This window comes from Brachyhypopomus gauderio, chromosome 8, assembly GCF_052324685.1.
Source record: "Brachyhypopomus gauderio isolate BG-103 chromosome 8, BGAUD_0.2, whole genome shotgun sequence".
NCBI lineage: Eukaryota > Metazoa > Chordata > Actinopteri > Gymnotiformes > Hypopomidae > Brachyhypopomus > Brachyhypopomus gauderio.
The window spans coordinates 21384772-21405598 of record NC_135218.1 but is presented as its reverse complement, the minus strand read 5'-3'; the positions used below and the strand labels follow the sequence as shown (position 1 = coordinate 21405598).

Sequence of the window (20827 nt, the reverse complement as noted above, 5' to 3'; positions counted from 1 at the left end):
GCCCAGGGGAAGAGTCGCCACCAAACTACTCTGAGTGCAACCGAGGCAAGGTCAGTGCAGCTCTATCAGACAAGTTGACCAATCTCCTCGCTCAGTGGATTGCCACTAGCAACAGGTGTTAAGGTCAATTCAGTTAAAGCCGGTTCCCCCCCCAAAACCACGCATACGCGAAATCATGACGCATTAGTCTGCTGCTGTGTTATCACCTTTAATCAATGTATACACATTATTATTTGGGTTTGGTTTTGTTTCTCTAGCTAAATTTAACTTTGCGTGCTTGTGACTAACTGTGCTGTAAAGCTCAGGTGTTTTAGCAGAGGATTAAATGTACAAAATTAGTTGCATATTTAGTTGTTTACGCTACTTTTTCAGCTTCTGTCTGTTTTAGTTAACTTGATTGCTAGCTAGATTTAATGCGTCGGATCTAATTTAATTAAAAAAATTATTTTAACTATAATTAAGTTGCCTTTAAATTTCACGCATGTGCGGTTTGGGGGGGGAACAGGGGGAACTGAATTGACCATAACACCAGTCCATAAGCATGGTAAATTCATGTTTGACTGAATATGCCCTTTTAAAGTATGTAGGCTTACAGTACTATTTTCATGTTTAACTTAATAAACCGTTGAACACGAGTATAATTTATTGAGCATGTTTTTTTTCTTCAAGTATCAAAGTAGAACAGCTTTCTCAAGGAGATGAACCCCTGGTCTAATGCACCCTATCTCAAAGACTAACTTTTAGTCATTGGGTAGCACACATACTCTGAAAGAGCCATTTTAATCTAGATTCATCAAAATCCTGGTGAGGACTTTTAATCACGGAACCTGGAATTGACACCTCTAATATATATATATATTCAATACTATTCAATATCGCATGCAAGTCACAAAAACCAGAACAGTATTTCACACATTAAAAGTGCAATAATTGTTGTTGTCCCAAAATAACTGTTGTTACTTAATTGTTTCAGAGGAACAGTTTGATCATTAAGAAAATTAGATGATGCAAAATTTGAAAATTAGATCAGTGGGCAGGAGTACTTGCCAAGCAATTGCAAAATGTTAAACCCGAGACAAAGCACAACCACAAAAGAAAATTCTTCACACCTTTACTTCCCACGGAAACAAAGGTCCTTTCATGTTTGCAACTTGTTTAACATATAGTATCTATTTAGTATGTTTACATTGTTTGTTACACACTGAGATAATGTAATTGGAATGTGATTGCATAAACATACATTAAATTAGCTTTGAAACAAAAGAAAACGAGGCTATTTTTACTACACAGTACAGTGTGTTAACTATGGTGACCACTGTGCTAGTAAAAAAAATGTGTAGCCTATGCATGCTTGCACACAATCACACATAGTCATGTACACATAAACAGAATGAGCTGGTGAGATTAGAAAGATGCAAACCACAATTCTGACCTACATTTCCTACTTAATATAAAGATGAATAAACCATTGATGCTCATTTATTCTCACTGAGGTGGTCCAATATCTATGAAATGGATTGTTTAGATGCTAAAAATAGCATATTTGGTAATAAAGTTACAAAACCAAAAGGGAAGACAAAAAAAACCAAAAATTGAAACAAAACAAAAATATAAGAATTAACATATAAAGCCAAAGGTACAGCAAGGTACATAATAAAAATTATTTTTGGTAAATGTTTTTTGCTTTATTTATGCATCCTTCAGTGTACATATGTGTGTCTACACCAGAAGCAAGAAGATGCTACAGACTCCATCCGCCAGTTGAGATTATTAGTTTGAGGTCAGCTAGCACTGAATGGTTTGATAGTGTGTCCTCCTGAATGTGTGATGTCAACCCAGGATAAGTGGCTTGAGATCAGTTTTGGGCAAATTGGCATAGGTACCCCAGTGAGGAATCTTGAACCAGAACCTGAACTCTACAACATCCGAAGACATGCTCTGGAATGATGCTCTTCTTTTTAAATCATGCTGCTGAAATGCGGACCAGTTCAGTCATATTCACTTCATCACATATTCCCCATCGCAGCATTTTTGATCATTTGGTCCCTTCGGGACCCATAGGCTGGGTTGATGAGGGTGCATGATGGGTTTGGTTGACGAGCACGCATGACCTCGTACTCAGAGTTTAAAGGTTGCTGAAAGTGTGTTGATCCGGAACCAGAAGGCTGTTGAGTGGGGCTGTAGTTTCCATTCTCACAACATCGCTTCACCTGGAAAAACAAGGTACAGCAACCAAAATCAATATGATAAAAAGATCTACACTTACTATAAATAGAACATTAAACATTAACAACCACTCTACACATAACAGAAAAGACACAGGCTACACATTGGGTACATTCAGAACTGCATATCACTATGTCACCAAATCACCAAATCATCATGTACTAGCTCTGGGTCCTCCCTTCCTGGGTATATTTACACACTTCTCATTCTCTTCACACAATTCAGTTTCACACATTACAATTCTCCTGACCGCTTGTTAACCAGAATCACATAAATGTGCATGCACACTAGAGTTGTGCCTCACTGTTGTATGTGAGCGTATATATGTAGATGTCCCATGTATGTGCAACGATGTTTATGTGTACACAGTTCACACCTTTGGAATCCCCCAGACCAGAATGATGGTGATGATCAACAGGACCATGGAAGAGGCAGTCACCACACACACAATGATGAGAGTCTCAAATGAGCTCCCTTTTCCACCTGGACACTGGGCTTCCTTCCCTTTGTAGAAAACACAAGCAGAGTTCTTTAGGTGAATCTAAATCACTGGCCACAACTGTTATTGAAACAACCCACAAAAACGATTAGCTTTTGCAAGTTTAGGTAGACTACTTCATACTATGTGTTAAATATATGTAAGAATCTTGAACTAAACATTACACAGATAGATTAAGATTCTGACCGACCCATGTAAAAACAATACTTTATATACTTACTGTATAGACGGTCTATTAATCTAAAATGGCCACTTAATTCATTTTACCACTTAATCATTCAGTTAATCAGATTATAAAGGTCAGAGCAGGGTCTAGATCTGCACAAGGTTTTTGTTTATTGGTTGTTTAAACCTAATATGTGAGTCTCTGTGTTTCTATGATTAAGCAGAAGCAGTACACTCACCTGATACAACTAAGAGATACCTCTCCATGCTTAAAGTTACTTTGTCCTCTTTATTAAATGTACACCAATAAACACCAGAGTCTTTCATAGTTACATTATTGATGTACAAAATGAAGTTGGACATGTTTTTGTTTGAGTTTAGTCTGCCAGTATAGGGTGGCTCTGGGGCAAAATCTCGTTCATGGTTGAAATAGGACACATTCTTTTCTTCAGGCAGGAATGTTTTAACATACACTATATCGTAGTGTGGCTTATGTCTGGGTCTGCACTGGATAGTGACTGTGTCACCGACAGACACTGACAACAAAGTCGTCCTTTCTGGAAGAGAAAGAGAGGATTTAAATACCTTCATGTAAAATATATGTAAATGAAAATCAGCGTATAAGATAAAATATTTATGTTTAAATCAACTTGTTGATTATTATCAATTGTTAACCCTTAGGTGTATACAGTTATACTGTCATACTGTTTATCCTGAGTGGTAACAGCGAAGGTTCAAACAGAGGGTTCTCATCCCCAACATGTTTGTATTTCATGAGAGGATACTCAGTTTCAACCATCGATCTGTTTTAATGAGCGTCATGGACAAGGAGATGTAGCCATATTAAAACTACACAGCCTTATTATGCCAATTACACACTACTCATAGTACTACCACACACAAACAGTAGGATAAACATATAATGGCAGGTTTATTTTTGAGAATATAATACTTCATTTTGTAGGTGAAGTCTAAGAACCTATAGGAGACCTACCCGTGGAAGAAGCCTTGAGCAGACAGACACAGAGTAGAACGTGAAGTATGTGCACAGGAGAGGACGCCATCACATCTGCCATGTACAAATTCTTTTGTCGATACGGCAGTCAACACACAGGAAACCTCACACTGACATTCAGCGTTAAAACAGACACTTTTTTTTCCATCCATCATCAAACATCACTGTACCACAAAGGTATTTCAGAAAAACTTGGAAAAAACAGCAACATATTTTTTAAATTTAGTTTTAAATGTACCACCAAATGTTATTAATTTTTATTGAACCCATGTTTTTTTTATGACAATAAAAAGTACCATTTGATGATGTGAAACCCCTGAGTGTGACACTCAAGTTTTGGTCGTTTGTGTTTGGTTGTCTTGATCTTTCTGCTTTGTTTAAGGTTATGCTTTGTCTGTGTGGTATATTTCCTGTTGCAGTGCTTTTGACAGAAGTGTGTGCAAAGCAGACCTGAAGCCCATGTCTGCCCCCACTCAGAGCTCACGCCCAAGATAACCAGATGCTCATGCTTTTGACATTGACAGGAATTCAGTTGTAGATCTAGAAAGGTAAACAACTATAACTTCAGTCTTCAGCTATGCCATTTACCATTTACTCTATTATGCTATTTTCAAGGTTATGACCTTTGAAATTCTATTTCATAACCTGTCGATATGATGAATTCAATTTTACAACTTTGCCAACCTGACATCTGCACCTCATATAGATAAGCACTATGGAGGGCTTTTAAAATTAATAAGTAGCTAGGCTTCCAAAGCATAGCATAGCTGCTCTTCTGTTAAGTTAGATCAGGGATGTCAAAGTCAAATACACCGAGGGCCAAAAACCCAAATTTGCTACAAGCCGAGGGCCGGACTGGTTCAATGTTTATTAAAACATATTGACATGATTGCACATAGCCTATTGAACCAAGACCTAACACAGTGTATATTATTTAATGCTTAAATTAATAAAGCAATATTTTCTTATGGATCTGTCAGTAATTTCAAATGAAAACATTTTTCAACAAGCAAACAGATAAAAACAAACTTCCTTCAAAGAAAACATGTCCTGTACATTAAATGAATAAAGTAATAAAGGTTTGAAAAGTGCTGGAATTTAGGCTAAAGTACTTGAACATGCTTGAAATTGTAACTACTTCGTTTCACAACAAATATCTGTCTGACTGAACAGTTCTCTTGTATTACGTTAACAAATACGAGCCTCTTGTAATTCCAGGACGAAACATGAGAGAACGTGAAGACATTAAGATTGGGCGTTTTGAAAATAAACAACCATTAAATAATGTGAATAAAAATGCGAATTATTTCAAATCATTTGGACTATATGTATAAATATTTAATTTAATTAAGTTTAACTGGTGTGCGCAGGTGCACGACCTTGCGAATCGACAGCGTGCGACGCCCTCGCGCATGGGCGGAGCCAGTGCAATTACGTCATTTTCGCCGCACAGACCCTCGCCGCTTGTGTGCGCTGCAGTGACTTCGCGGGCTACCGTTGCATTGTGGGGAATGTAGTGTTTGTGCGTGCCCGCGGGCCGGTTCTAATAGTAATTAAATATCATCCAAGGGGCCATAGATAATCAATTCGCCGGATTTGGCCCGCGGGCCTTGACTTTGAAGAATTTGACACATGTGAGTTGGATGAACCCTCCACTTCTAGGGTGTTGCCTACCATGCTTGTTCCTGGAAGGAGAGAGATCATATCATTGGCTCCTGTCCCTGAGGTGGAGGAAGCCATGTCTCAGCTCAGGCATCAGCCCTCGGCAAGGGATTCTCTCTGCCGCATACCCGAAATCTTTTTTTTTTTTTTTTTTTTTTTACATTTGTGGGGTGGGGGGGTGCATGTGGTCAAACAGACTCAGGCGTTGGGCTCTCAAGGCCCATCATGCCGATCCCATTACATATATGGGGAGGGTTAAGGACCAATACCAAGGGTCCATCTTGGGACTCCCGAGGCTGCCCGGTCTGCTTCACAGGCTGGCCAGCAGGCTTCCAAGACTGCCTCACGTGGAGGTTTCCATGGAGGTATCCAGGGTTCACCACTCATATAGACTCTTGGCTCGCTCCTCGGCTAGTAGGCTACTTGGCTCGCTCCTTGGCTAGCAGGCTACTTGGCTCGCTCCTCGGCTAGCAGGCTTTACTATCCCGCGCTGACACCACTTGTCGTGTTCATCAATGTTTGAGTGTTGGAGGCGTGAAATGACTCACACAACAACTTGTAATACTCTGGAATACAAGCATGAATGGTCAATGCTCTCTCTCAGTGTAGTGGTAGAGGCTAAACCATCCACACCAAAGGGTAACGAGCACACAACTAAACTAAAGAACCAATCCTCTCACTATAGACATTAACCCATGCACTGTCTAGCTAAATAGCCATGCAATTTCTCTATCGTAACAATATGTTAAATGCTGGATGTTGCTTAACTTTCTCCAACTTAATGGTGACAAAACAGAGGTTCTCCTTCTGGGCCCAAAGGCTGCAAGACAGAAAATACCAGATCTAATGCTAAATCTTGCAGACTACCCCATTACACCTGGCTGAGTAGCCAAAAATCTTGGCGTCATGTTTGACTCTGACCTTTCATTTGATAAATACATAGATAATACTACTAGGATAGCTTTTCTACCACAACATTGCCAAGCTAAAAAATGCACTATCCCAGCATGATGCAGAAAAATTGGTACACTCCTTTGTTAGCTCCAGATTGTGTTCATTACTGTCAGGATGCTCAAATAGGAATCTAAATAAACTTCCAATAGTTCAAAATGCCGCAGTCAGAGTTCTGACTAGAACTAGAAAATTTGATCATATCAGGCCAGTCCTATCTCCTATTATGAACCCCACATCACTGTCACTGTCACTGTCGCGTTGACGGGTGAGAGCACGCTGGCGTCCGTCTGTTGGACTGCCGCTTCTCCCCGCGTCCTGTTTCTTCGTATGTTTCTGTGTAATTGCCACGGCTTCTCAGCTGTGCGCACTGGCCCAGTAAGTGTCCAAGTTCCATCACGGCATCTACAGTAGGGTGACCATATTTTTGTTTGGGAAAACCAGGACACGGGGGGGGGGGGGGGTGTGGTCCAGTAAGTGCCCCAGTTTCCCCTTTTCCAGTTAATACTCCGTATTGGGGAGAGACTTATTATATTCCACAGTCATTCTCCTACACAACTACTGAACTTCGCAGATTCAGTAACTTCTACCGCTTGTCTAAAGCTGCCGCTGTGTCTGCCAGTAAAGCTGGCATACTATCTCACCGTCGCTATGTCCATCGGGGCTCAAGACGGCATCATAACAGAACTGTCCACTACTCCGCTGGGAGTAATATTTGCTCATTCTGGACTACCCTTCGCCCAGTACAACAAACTGTGTCTCGTTCTGCCAATCTATGCAACTTGTGCTCTTTCCCTTCTACTAACTCCGGTGCTGTGTTGGCACTACTAAATGTTCGCTCACTGTCTAACAAGGGAATGCTACTCCACGAGTTTATACTGGAAAATTGTATTGACATGCTTTTTATAACTGAAACCTGGCAACAAGCTGGTGATTTTTATACTTTGAATCAGGCCACCCCCCCAAACTTTAAATACATTTGTAACCCTCGTTCCTCTGGGAGAGGAGGTGGTCTAGCTGTGATCTTTAATAGCAATTTTAATATTACTGAAGTGAGCATTGCATCTGCTACTTCTTTTGAACATGTTGCTGTTAAATTACCAGGCTCGGTCACTGTGATCTTGCTGTATCGTCCACCCAAACTGAATCCTACATTCTTTCTTGAACTGTCTGAACTACTCACTTTGGCCTGCACAGTCTCTCACCGCTTGTTGCTGGTCGGCAACTTTAACATCCATGTTAATACGCAAGATTGCAAAACTGCTTCTGATTTTCTGTCTGTTCTTGAGGGCTTCCAGTTTAAACAACATGTTAACTTTCCTACTCATGACAAAGGTCACACCCTTGACTTAGTTTGTTCCAACTCCCTGCCTGTCCTCAATCTTCACTCACTGTTATTTCCACTTTCGGACCATAAACTTATCCTGTTTACTGCTCCACTGGCCTTTCCCCATCGCTCCATCAAAAAACGTATCTCCTTCCGTAAAACTCAGTCTATTGATCCTCTTTTTCTTAACCAATCTGTTTCTTCCATCTTTCCTGTTGCTACAGCTCCCCCATCTCCTGAAACACATGCATTAATGTTAAATGCTGCTCTTTCTGAAACTCTTAATACACTAGCCCCCTGAAAACTAAAACTGTGACCTTTTCTACTTCCTCTCCCTGGTTCACTGCAGATCTGCGTGCCATGAAGCAGGCTGGTCGTCAACTAGAACGACGCTACAAAAAATCAAAGCTTATTGTACATGCTGATGCCTACAAGCAGCATTTGTTGGTGTATAGAGATGCTCTTCATATTGCTAAAACAACCTACCTCTCAGATCTCATCAATAATCAGCATAGTCTAAATCAACGGCATCTCTTTTCAACAGTTACAAAGCTCTTTAAAACCCCGGACAACACCCTTGTACCCTCTCCCACTCTTTGCAGTGCTTTCTTAAGCTCATTTGAAACCAAAATTACAAGTTTCTACACATCTCTGAGCTCTGTTTCCTCTGAACCCCCTTCCCATCTTCCCTTTGTTGCACATGTTTCTCATTCCAGCCTACCTTTTCCATCCTTCACTACCTTTAACCGTGTTGACTCTTCTTTCATTTCTAATATTATGTCCTCCAAGACTACAACTTCTCCCCTGGATCCTCTTCCTACTAACTTAACTAAAACTTGTCTACCCACACTGCTTCCCCATCTCACCATTCTCATTAATCAATCACTCCTACTTGGAGAGGTCCCTTCTATCTATAAAATAGCTGCTGTCACACCAATACTTAAGAAACCTGGTCTTGACCCTTCAGACCTCAACAATTATCGCCCTATCTCTAATCTACCCTTCCTGTCTAAGGCTCTTGAAAGAACTGTGGCCTCCCAATTGCAAGAGTATCTAGAAACCAATAATCTCTTTGAACCTTTTCAGTCTGGGTTCCGACCATTCCACAGCACTGAAACAGCCCTGGTTAGGGTTGTAAACGATCTGTTGGTAGCTGCTGATACTGGTTTCCTCAGCATTCTCTTGCTATTGGACTTGTCTTCTGCATTTGACACAGTCAACCACTCCATTCTCTTATCTCGTCTACATGACCTTGGCATTACTGGCTCTGCCTTGGACTGGTTCACCTCCTACCTGACAGACAGAAAACAGTATGTCACACTCTGCGGCTATAGCTCCTCCACTTCCATGATTAAACAAGGGGTCCCACAAGGATCAGTCCTGGGTCCTCTTCTTTTTATCATTTATCAGTGGGGAACCGTCAGGGCCCTCTACGCCCTCTCAGAGGGCCTAAAATATTCTTAAAACATTATATATATATAATTATCCAATTTTATTTTATCTACTTACAGTTTTACAATCAACATCTAAACAGTTACAAAAATATAAGCAAATAAATTATTCAACCGTGTCTATTCAATCTGTGTTGGAAGGTGAGGGGTTAAGTGGAAGCCTGTGAGCCTGTGTCTCCCCCTATCAGGACTGTGATGCCCGCTGTTCGTTTACAGAGGGCCTGGCAGTTATAATTCAGCGCAATACCAGTTTCAAATGACAGTAAAATTGACCAATCATATCTTCCCTCTTAGTGGGCGGGCTTAACTGTATGATAATTTCCGCCCGCTGTGGCGACGCTAGCTGTCGTTAGCCTACGGCCGCTAGCTAGTTTCGATTCGGCCCTTTGACGTCCTCATTTACATATTCCGCTTGCGAGAACCACGGAGCTGTGAAACCTTATTTTGTTTGGAAACTTATTTTGCTTAACAAGTTATCTAGTACAAATGTTATTTGAATGCACTACATGCGTTTCTAAAGTTATACTGTCGTCTCGGTTTTTTCTTTATTCTTTAGTGCAGTTTATTAGGAGAGGAAAAAAAATTTTGGGGGGGGGGGGGGAGTAGCGGGCCCAGGTTTAATGGTCACGGTTCGCTACTGTCATTTATATCCTTCCTCTTGGTCATATATTTCATCATTTCAACATAAATTTTCATTGTTACGCAGATGACACCCAGATTTATCTCACTACCAGTTCTGTCAAAAATCCACCCACTGCTAATTTTAAAAATTGGGTATTAGAAATCAAAAACTGGTTGAAGCAAAACTTCCTTATGTTAAACGGCATGAAGACTGAGCTTATCCTGATTGGCACCAAGTCAGTCCTGAGTAAAACTCCTCCATTCTCTCTCAACATTGACGGTGTACATATTTCACCTGTTACCCTGGTCCGGAATCTGGGTGTCCTCCTCGATCCTACCCTTAGTTTCACTGCCCACATTAACTCTGTTGTAAAAACTTCATTCTTCCACCTGCGCAATATAGCAAAGATCCGGCGATGCCTCTCTCAGTCTGCTGCTGAGCGCCACATTCATGCTTTCATTTCAAGCAGGATAGACTATTGCAATTCACTATTGGCTGGTATTAGTTCTTCCTCTGTGCATAGGCTTCAAATGGTCCAAAACTCTGCTGCTCGTCTCCTCACTTTCACCCGTATGCATGATCACATTACACCTGTTCTCCAGGATCTTCACTGGCTCCCCGTTACATACCGGATTCAATTTAAGATACTCTTACTGACCTACAAAGCTCTAAACAACATGGCTCCTCCTTATCTGTCTGACCTCCTACTTCCCTACAGATCTTCTAGATCTCTTAGATCTTCTACTGTTGGACTACTAAAGGTACCATCATCTAAACCAGGGGTCACCAGAAGTTGGGAGCTACTTCTTGGATACCAATTATTAAGAAAGTTGTTGAGCGGGGGGGGTGGCGGGGGGGGGGGGGGGGGGGGGTTGGGTTCATGTGCGCGTGTCAATTGCTAAGCGGGAAGACCGCTAGCAGCCGCGGACAATCGTTAATAGCAGCAAAAACAAACGATGCAGCGCTTTGGTGCATGGAAATATAGCAGGGGTCACCAACGTATTGAATATAGTGAGCTGTTTTTAAAACAAGCCTGCGGGCGACTCATAACGTCCTCGCGGGCGACATGGTGGTGACCCCTGATCTAAACTCTGTAGCTTTGGTGATCGGGCCTTTTCTAGACTCGCTCCTCGACTGTGGAACCCCCTTCCAACTGTGATCAAACAGTCTCCCTTTCTTTCCACATTTAAATCACAACTTAAAACTCACCTCTTCTCTCTCGCCTATGATCTCCCTGCTCCATAATTTTCTTTGTACTGTTTTGTATATTTTGTATTATATGTTTCTGCTTCCTTATGTATTGTAAGCGTCTTTGGGTCTCAGAAAAGCGCTATATAAAAATAAAGTATTATTATTATTATTATTACATCCACTAAGATCACTGGGTGCTGGCCTCTTATTAGTTCCACCAATTAATAAGGTAACAGCAGGGGGAAGAGCCTTTTCTTAGAAGGTCCCCCAACTATGGAATAACCTTCCAGAATGTGAATGGGACTCTAATACTGTTACGTATGGGCTGAGTAGTCGTGATGCAAACGCAGGATTTTGAAGGATTTATTAAACAAACAAAACCAACTACTAAACAAGGGATGAAAACCAAACAAATGGGAACACATGTGACTATGGGGGTTACACAGGTGGACACAGCTAAGAAGTAAGACATGAAGAGTAATAAAAACGAATACTTATTAACACTAACATAGACAGCTACTGCAAATGTCACGAACAACAAGGATAACACTAACAGAACAGGAACACAGAAAGCTAAAGTAATCCACATAACAAGGGGGCTACGCGAAACACTGGCATATGGAAACAGAAAACCAAATACATACACAATATCAAAGCAAACAGGGAGGACCAAAAACCAAAGAACAATCGGGCAGTGGTACAAACAACCAGACTGACTAAGACAGGTAAGTACAGGGGTGGCAAACGCAAGTTGTTGACCGGGGGGGATCGATCAATCGCCAGTGGTTGGCCCCACAGCAAACTAATAACTCATTGAATCATAAATATAGATCAGAGGTAAATAAACCCTGAACCCTGAATAATTGAGTCTTATTATTAAGGGGGTGGGACACTTCGCCTGAACGCCTGAAGACTGAATGCAGGGTTTAAGTAAAGGACTAAATAAACTAGACACAGGTGCAGACAATGACTAGGGGCATGGGAACGGCATCATTATATAGCGCTTTTTACAACAGTTGTTGTCACAAAGCAGCTTTTCTAGTGCCCGAGTCCAAGCCCCCAGTGAGCAAGCCTAGGGTGACAGTGGCAAGAAAAAACTCCCTAAAAGCATGAGGAAAAAACCTTGAGAGGAACCAAGACTCGGGGGGGGCAACATGCTCTGGCTGATGCCGGTCACCATTACAACAATTAGATACAAAAACAAAGATGGGAAGGATAAATAATTCTCATCTTTGTGTGTATTTATATACACAAGTTCTCTTTGTAATTCCTATACAGTCCTAAACTTCATGATGGTTGGTAATAGTGGTCCAGGGCCTCAAAGGTACATCCATAGCAGGCGAGTATTTGAGGTGGTGGGAAGGTCCAGGGCAGTGGGTTTATCCTTCATCCACAACTGGTTAGACAGGGCAGTGGGTTGATCCTTCATGTGTTACATGCAGTGCTTGTTATGTGTTGTGTAGTGTGTGGTAGTCTTTTCCCATGCTCGTCTGTGTGAGTCCAATTGCTGTTCTATGTCAGACGTAAGCGAAGTGCTATGTTGTTTTGTTTCAATAAACAACATTCAATAAATTGTTATTGTTTTCAATAAACTCTGTGTATGTGGATTACTCGTCTCTGCATTCTGCCTTACCTCACACGTGACACATGCATGTCACAAAAACCAGACATGCATGTGCATATTTAACACATTAAAAGTGCAATAATTGTTGGTGTGCCAGAATAACTGTTACATCATTGTTTCAGAGGAACAGTTTGATCAACAAAATTAGATGATTGTCACGTTGTGGGGGGGGCCCCTGCCGGTCGCCCCCGTTTACAGTGGCAGATGTCCTGTTTTTGGTCACGTGATGTTCGTCCTTCAGGTGGGCAGGACCCGTGATTCGTCTCACCTGAGGGTCGTTTGTTCGTCTATATATGTCTTGTCTTTGTACCAGTTGACTGCTGGTTATTATTTCCTTAATCTGGATCTATGTCACGGGTATTTGGTTTGCGCACTTTCTATTAAACCATCCTCTTTCCCTGAGACTTGGCGTGATCGCTTCCTTTTTTAGTTGCTCACACTGAGAGAGTGTTGAGTCTGTCCCCACTCGTCCCGCCGTGTTTAAATGTTGTTTGTGTTAAAACCCGTAAGTCACACGGCGGTGACTAGAGCTGGGGACCAGTAGACTCCGCTCTCGCCCAGCGAAACTACCTGTGCCTCACATTGCGCACGTCCGTTGTTCGTTATCGTCTGTATGTATGTGTGTGTGTGTGTGTGTGTGTATGTACGTTGTGTTGTGTTTTAATAACGACGCGGACGTGAGCGAGTGTGTGAGTGTGCCGTGGTGTGTGTGTTTCGCTGGTGGTAAACACACCAAGCCGCTCGCGCATAGCTCTCTCTCTCCAAAGATCTACGGATCCCGTGGTGAAAACGGTGAGAGAGAGAGCTGGAGTGGGTCCTGTCCGTTTGTTTGTGTTCTGTCTTTGCGTGTTCGTTTTGTCCTAGCGTGTAGCGTGCTTTGTTTTATGTAATTCCTCTCTTGCACCCCACTTCACTGTGTGTGGGGAGGGGCCCATTAGAGGTCCCATCTCAGGTGCGTATATGTTGTATGTTGTGTCTGTGTTTTTTGTTTTGTTATTCCCCGGAGGGGCCCCCCCTAAATATGTTTTTGGGGGGGAGCTATGGGGTTCCTGAGCCACGACATGTGGCTCAGAAGGCACTGCTCCATCAGGAGACCTGACCTTTGGGAGGGACCCCTGAGCAGGGAGCCCCTGTACCCCTTTGTAGGCTGAGGATGCCTGGGGTGTATGGACAGGGTGTCTCCTCATGCTAAAAAGGGGTCCCTTCCCCCCTGGGTAAAAGGGGGGGTCAGTAGTCGGAGCAGTGCGCGTTTGGTATTATGTGTTGTCTGTGTGCGTGTGTGTGTAATGTGTTGCAGGTCGCTCCTGGTGGTGGACTGCGGCACTCCCGGACCTAGTGGGGTCTCCAGGAGGAGACCCTCCCCTTCGAGCTCGGGGTGACCAGCGTGTCCCTGATGCGGATTGCCAGGGCCCTGGTCTCTGGCGCTCTTGGGTTGGGTGGAGGAGTCCACCTTGAGATGAGGGGCCGCAGGAGGGGTTCACTCCCCAGGAGTCTGGGGTGACCCCTAGCGAAAAGGGCAGGGGTCAGGTCCGAGCGAGGAGGTAGGGTCGGGAGGTGGTTGGTAGAAGCCGTGGCCGCACCCCAGTGTGGCGGCCTGCACACATCCACACCTGTGACGTGTGTTGGGCCATGTGCTCCCGGTCCGCACACAGTGGTGGGGCTTAAGCGGCCTAAGGCCGGTTAGGGCGCGAGGACCCTGTGACCGACCAGGGCGTGGTTATCGTCTTGTTGACGGCCCAGTCAGTCCAGGGTCCCGCCCAGGAGGTGAGCTTACCTATGTGTTTTATGTTTTCAGCTCCAGGACTGCAGGGAACGGGTCCCTGCCTGGTCTGCGTCCTGTGACGAGGAGCTTTTATGTGTTTTTTGTTTCAGCTCAGGAGGGCAGGGAACGGGTCCCTGTCTTGTCCCCGCCCTTCCGGCCCTTTGTTGTGTTTTGTGTGCTGCTGCTGTAAGCCGCACATCCGGAGGGGAGTGCGGCTTTGGTGGGGGGGTCTGTCACGTTGTGGGGGGGCCCCCTGCCGGTCGCCCCTGTTTACAGCGGCAAATGTCCTGTTTTTGGTCACGTGATGTTCGTCCTTCAGGTGGGCGGGACCCGTGATCCGTCTCACCTGAGGGTCGTTTGTTCGTCTATATATGTCTTGTCTTTGTACCAGTTGACTGCTGGTTATTATTTCCTTAATCTGGATCTATGTCACGGGTATTTGGTTTGCGCACTTTCAAAACCATTTAAACCATCCTCTTTCCCTGAGACTTGGCGTGATCGCTTCCTTTTTTAGTTGCTCACACTGCCTGTCACAATGATGCAGTTCAGCGGGTAGGAGTACTTGCTAAGCAATTGCAAAATGTTAATATACCCGAGCCAAAGCACAACCACAAAAGTACTTAAATAAACCTCACACCTTTACTTCTCATGGAAACTAAGGTCCTTTCACGTATGGTACCCATTTTGTAAGTGTACATTTTTTGTTACACACAGAGGTAATGTAATTGGAATGTTATTGCATAAAAATACTGAGATGGAGAGATTAGAAAGATGCAAACCACAATTCTGAGCTGCCTACATTAAATTTCATACTTCATGAATAGATGAATAAACCATTGAAGCTCATTTTTTCTCACTGAGGTGGTCCAGTAGCTATGAAATGGTTCCTTTCGATGCTAAATATGGTATGTTTCATAATAAAGTTAATAAAACAAAAGAATGGAAGTGGATATAAATCCAAAACTCAAAACAGAAACATAATTAAGAATTAACGCATAAAGCTAAAGGTACAGCAAGTGTTGCACTTTAAAAATAATTTTCAGTAATTTTTTTGTTTGTTTTATTTATCTTTGTTTTATTATTATATATTTACATATGTGTATCTACACTTGAAGCAAGAAGATGCTATAGATTCCCTCCGCCCGTTGATATTATTAGTTTGAGGTTAGTTAACACTGAAGGGGAACTAAAGAGCTTTGAGATACACAAGGAGTGTATCCTCCTGAATTTGTGATGTCAACCCAGGATCAGTGGCCTGAGATCAGTTTTGGGCAAATTGGCATAGGTATCTCTATGAGGAATCTTTAACCAGAACCTGAATTCTACAACATCCGAAGACATGCTCTGGAATGATGCTCTTCTTTTTAAACCATGCTGCTGAATTGTGGACCAGTTCAGACATATTCACTTCATCACATTCTCCATTGCAGCATTTTTGATCATTTGGTCACTTCTGGACCCATAGGCTGGGTTCATGAGGGTGCGTGATGGGTTTGGTTGGCGAGCACGCATGACCTCGTACTCAGAGTTTAAAGGTTGCTGAAAGTGTGTTGATCCGGAACCAGAAGGCTGTTGAGTGGGGCTGTAGTTTCCATTCTTGCAACATCGCTTCACCTGGAAAAACAAGGTACAGCAACTTCAGCCAAAATCAATATGAATACATGACAGAAAAGAAACAGAGGCTACACATTTGCTGCATTTATAACTGCATTTCATCATGTCACCACATCACCATGCTAAATAGCATGACAGAATTGTGGGAGATTTAGATTTTCCATTTTACATCATTTATCAAAGGCTTCATTGTGTATTTATTGTGCTTAATATTCCTTTCTTAATATAAGCAGCAGAAAGTGCCAAGTTGGATCTAGATCCAGCTCCACCCCCTGTACTTTTGCTTCTGCAGCGACGGGTACTTGGAAGAATCAAGATATGTACTAGCTCTGGCTGCTCCCTTTCTGGGTATATTTAATAATTTCTCATTCTCTTCACATATTTCACAGTTTCACACTTTACAATTTTCCTGACCGCTTGTTAACCAGAATCACATAAATGTGATTGGAGTTGTGCTTCACTGTTGTATGTATGTGCAACAATGTTTATGTGTACACAGTACACACCTTTGGAATCCCCCAGACCAGAATGATGGTGATGATCAACAGGACCATGGAAGAGGCAGTCACCACACACACAATGATGAGAGTTGCAACTGAACTTCCCTGTCCACCTGGACACTGGGATTCCTTCCCTTTGTAGAAAACACAAGCTGGTCACTTGAGCCAAAGCAGAAAGGTGACTATCATTGGCCACTACTGTTATTGAAACATTGCTTTTGCTATTTAAGGTACTTCATACTATGTGTTAAATATATGTAAGCATCTTGAACTATTTCACAGATAAATAAAAAAATCTGACAGACCAACGTAAAAACTATATATAGCAAGTATATAAAGCAGACATTCTATAAATCTAATCTGGGGGAGAACCTCTGCTTCTAAATATAAAAAGAAGCTATTGGCTTTTTACAGGATGCACAAGGCACACAGAACAGAACACTGGCCTGTGGCTAAATCAAGGAATGCAGTAAATACGATTATAATGAACAGAGCAAGGACTAGATCTGCACAAGGTTTTTGTTTATTGGTTGTTTAAACCTAATCTGTGAGTCTCTGTGTTTCTATGATTAAGCAGAAGCAGTACACTCACCTGATACAACTAAGAGATACCTCTCCATGCTTAAACTTACTTTGTCCTCTTTATTAAATGCACACCAATAAATACCAGAGTCTTTCATAGTTACGTTATTGATGTACAAAATGAAGTTGGATATGTTTTTGTTTGAGTTTAGTCTGCCAGTATAGGGTGACTCTGGGGTAAAATCTCCTTTATGGAAGAAATAGGACACATCCTCTTCTTTAAACAGGAATGTTTTAACATACACTCCATCGTGGTGTGGCTCATGTCTGGGTCTGCACTGGATAGTGACCGTGTCACCAACAGGCACTGACACAAACAAAGTCATCCATTCTGGAAAAGAACGAGAGGATTTAAATAAATTCATGTAAAATATATGTAAATGAGAATCAACGTATATATATTAAAAATAATTATGTTTAAATAACTGTACAATTGTTAACCCTTTCGTATATAGTTATTCTGTAATTGTAGTAAAGAAAAATTATACTAAAATTAAACAGCCTTGTGAAATTATAGTCAAAATGTTAAATTCCATATATGTAGTGTTTAATGTTAACATCAATCTGTTTTAATGGGCGTCATGGACAAGGAGATGTAGGCATATTAAAACTGTACAGCCTTATTATGCCAATTACACACTACTCATAGTAAGTACTACCACACACAAACAATAGGATAAACATATAATGGCAGGTTTATTTTTGAGAATATAATACTTCATTTTGTAGGTGAAGTCTAAGAACCTAAAAGGAGACCTACCTGTGGAGGAAGCCTTGAGCAGACAGACACAGAGTAGAACGTGAAGTATGTGCACAGGAGAGGACGCCATCACATCTGCCATGTACAAATCCTTTTGTCGATACAGCAGTCAACACACAGGAAACCTCACACTGACATTCAGCGTTAAAACAGACACTTTTTTTTTCCATTCATCATCGAACATCACTGTACCTAAAAGGTATTTCAGAAAAACTGGGAAAAAAAACAAACACAAGCCAAAAACAACATGTTTTTTTATTCAGTTTTAAAAGTTCCACCAAATATTATAAATTTAGTGAAGGAATGTTTTTTTTTTATTAATGATAATAAAAAGTAAAATTTGATGACTCTCTGATGTGAAACCCCAGAGTGTGAAACTCAAGTTTTGGTAATCCGTGTTTGGTTGTCTTGATCTTTTTGCTTTGTTTAAGTTTATGCTTGGTCTTTGTGGTATATTTCCTGTTGCAGTGCTTTCAAGAAAAATGTGTGCAAAGCAGACCTGAGGCCCATGTCTGCCCCCACTCGGAGCACACGTCCAAGATAACCAGATGCTCATGTTTTTCACATTGACAGGAAGTCAGCTCTAGATTTAGAAAGGTAAACAACTACAACTTATCTTCAGCTGTGCCATTTACCATTTACTCTATTATGCCATGTATGTATGACCTCTGAAGATCTATTTTGGAATTTCTCTACATGATGAATCCAGTTTTACATTTGCCTATGTCGCAGGAGGAGAGAGTGAGGTGAAGGCGAGGGTGGCAGAGGCACGTCTTTAATGTCCATAGTGCACAAGCAAAAATGAGTAGATGCTGGTAATGCAGGAACAGTCCAATGTGCACAGTGTAACAATCTAAATAAAAAGTCACTTAGACACAGAAGCACAGAGTGGTAGTGTCAGCAGGCTTCAGCAGCTTGTGTGAGTGGAACAGGAACAATGCGCAGCACTAGTGGTTTGAACCTGTGGGTTTAAATGTAGGAAGAAGTGACTGAGATGGAATGACACACAGTTGATGGTACTGCTTAAAGGGAGTGGCTAATAAGTAGGTGACTGAAACTGGGGGGACTATCGATCTGCAAAATGTCACATCAATAGATCCTTATATTGTCTGACAGTTCAGTGATCAATTTAAGTGAATACATATTTAAATGTTTTATTAAATTTCAGTGGTTAAATTTAAGTTCTTTACATTTGCCTGTTTGACTCACAAAAACAAAGATGGGAAAAAATATGGTAGTATGTGTCACAGCTTTCAACTGTGGGAACTCCACTTATCTGTCACGGTGGGTTAGCCTAGATTCCACCAGAGGGCATGCACAAGTGCTGGCTCACACTGACAGTTGGAGTGGTACAGCCACTAGTCAGTGTGAGAGAGAAATGTGTACAAAGTAACACACCTCACACAAAATAATGACGCGCTAGACAAAACGCGTACAAAGGGCAGAGAAAGGACCTTGAGATGGGCCAGGAAGCAGCACAGGAGACAGACTCGAATAAGCAAAGGTAAAAAGAGAAAGAGCAAGAGAGAGGAAGGTGGCAAGACACCTTGTAACGTGCACACGATCAGAGAGAGTAGTGAAGGGCTGAAAGCGCATGACACACCTGCGCATCCTTTTCTTATGTATTTATTAAAACAGCAATATAGCGATGGATCGCGCTGTCCCATTTTTTACCACAGTCCAAACACATGCCGTCAGGTGACGTACACCAACACTTTCTGATATCAATCACAACAAGCCGATTTCCCTCTCCATTAATTACAATGGAATATGACTTCCATACATCAGACTTTCCTGTAGTTGGCTTAATTGTGGTGTATTCGCCTGTTTTAATTGAATTTTCCACAGCTGAAACTGGTTGACCGTCTACAGCAGGGGTCGGCAACCTATGGCACGCGTGCCACCATTGGCACGAGGCATAATCACTGGCACGCGACATGCTGGACCAGCATCAGCAAAAATATATATAATTTAATTTAAATTATTATATTAATGGATTATAATTTAAAGTAAAAAGTATTCCCCCCCCCAGGTGACAGGTGTGAAGGATCAATGCTGACTGCGCCTAGTTCTGACTCGGGAGCGAAGGGGTGGCACCCGAGTCAGCCCTGGCAGAGGACCCATCTAGGCCTCCACAGACCCCTCAGGCATAATCCTGAAGTTTGCAGATGATCATTGGTCTCATCCGGGACAGCGATGAGTCTGCTTACAGACGGGCTGTTGAGCATGTGATCCTCTGGAGCAAATACAACAACCTAGAGATGAACACAGCAAAAACAGTGGAGATGAGAGTGGACTTCAGGGGAAACCCCCCAACCCTTCCAGCACCCACCATCCTGGACAGTACTGTGATGACCGTGAACGCCTACAAGTTCCTTGACACAACAATCTCCAAGGACCTGAAATGGGACTACAACATCAGCACCATCATCAAGAACGCTCAGCAGAAACTGTACTTCCTGCATCAGCTGAGGAAGTTCAACCTGCCCCAGGAGCTGATGGTGCAGTTCTACACCGCCACCATTGAGTCTGTCCTCACTGCATCCATCACAGTGTGGGGCAGCTCAGCTACCAAACACGACACCCACCGACTGCAGCGCATCATCAGGTCTGCAGAGAAGACCATCGGTGTGACACTACCCACCCTGCCAGATCTACACACCTCCAGAACCAGGAAACGTGCAGAGAACATTGTGTCTGATGCTTCACACCCTGGACACCACCTGTTCCAGCGTCTTCCCTCAGGACGGTGTTTTAGACAACTGAAGACTAAGACCACCAGACTAAAGAGAAGCTTCTTCCCACTTGCCATCACTCTCGAACAGCTGAACACTACAACACAACATACAGGATACAGCCGGTCACATACACATAAG

General features: G+C 42.4%; 2 protein-coding genes across 3 annotated transcripts; both read right to left on the bottom strand.

Moving 5' to 3' along the window:
• Positions 1-831: 831 nt before the first annotated feature.
• On the bottom strand, positions 832-4511 carry LOC143521913 (uncharacterized). The gene is made up of 4 exons (XM_077015416.1): positions 3885-4511; positions 3130-3447; positions 2603-2730; positions 832-2210 (listed from the first exon to the last, which is right to left on the bottom strand). Exons 1-4 carry the CDS (start codon positions 3964-3966, stop codon positions 2007-2009), a joined length of 732 nt encoding a protein of 243 aa, XP_076871531.1. The 5' UTR covers positions 3967-4511; the 3' UTR covers positions 832-2006.
• Positions 4512-15604: 11093 nt separating this feature from the next.
• Positions 15605-19880, bottom strand: LOC143521912 (uncharacterized). 2 transcript variants are annotated; one of them, XM_077015414.1, is made up of 4 exons: positions 17952-19545; positions 17202-17522; positions 16616-16743; positions 15605-16109 (listed from the first exon to the last, which is right to left on the bottom strand). In XM_077015414.1, exons 1-4 carry the CDS (start codon positions 18031-18033, stop codon positions 15900-15902), a joined length of 741 nt encoding a protein of 246 aa, XP_076871529.1. In that variant the 5' UTR covers positions 18034-19545; the 3' UTR covers positions 15605-15899. The 2 variants fall into 2 exon arrangements, with proteins under 2 accessions (XP_076871529.1, XP_076871530.1); XM_077015415.1 differs by having other exon boundaries at positions 15888-16109; positions 16616-16738; positions 17952-19880.
• Positions 19881-20827: the final 947 nt, after the last annotated feature.

What these genes read in the sequence shown, in the direction of transcription:
- LOC143521912 (XM_077015414.1), bottom strand. Translation starts at nt 18,033, where the DNA reads ATGGCAGATGTGATGGCGTCCTCTCCTGTGCACATACTTCACGTTCTA. An exon ending in GCTCAAGGCTTCCTCCACAG is followed by an intron (nt 17,523 to 17,951) that starts GTAGGTCTCCTT and finishes GTTCTTTTCCAG; the next exon opens with AATGGATGACTTTGTTTGTG. An exon ending in TGGTCTGGGGGATTCCAAAG is followed by an intron (nt 16,110 to 16,615) that starts GTGTGTACTGTG and finishes TTGTTTTTCCAG; the next exon opens with GTGAAGCGATGTTGCAAGAA.
- LOC143521913 (XM_077015416.1), bottom strand. Translation starts at nt 3,966, where the DNA reads ATGGCAGATGTGATGGCGTCCTCTCCTGTGCACATACTTCACGTTCTA. An exon ending in GTATCTCTTAGTTGTATCAG is followed by an intron (nt 2,731 to 3,129) that starts GTGAGTGTACTG and finishes TTTTCTACAAAG; the next exon opens with GGAAGGAAGCCCAGTGTCCA. An exon ending in TGGTCTGGGGGATTCCAAAG is followed by an intron (nt 2,211 to 2,602) that starts GTGTGAACTGTG and finishes TTGTTTTTCCAG; the next exon opens with GTGAAGCGATGTTGTGAGAA.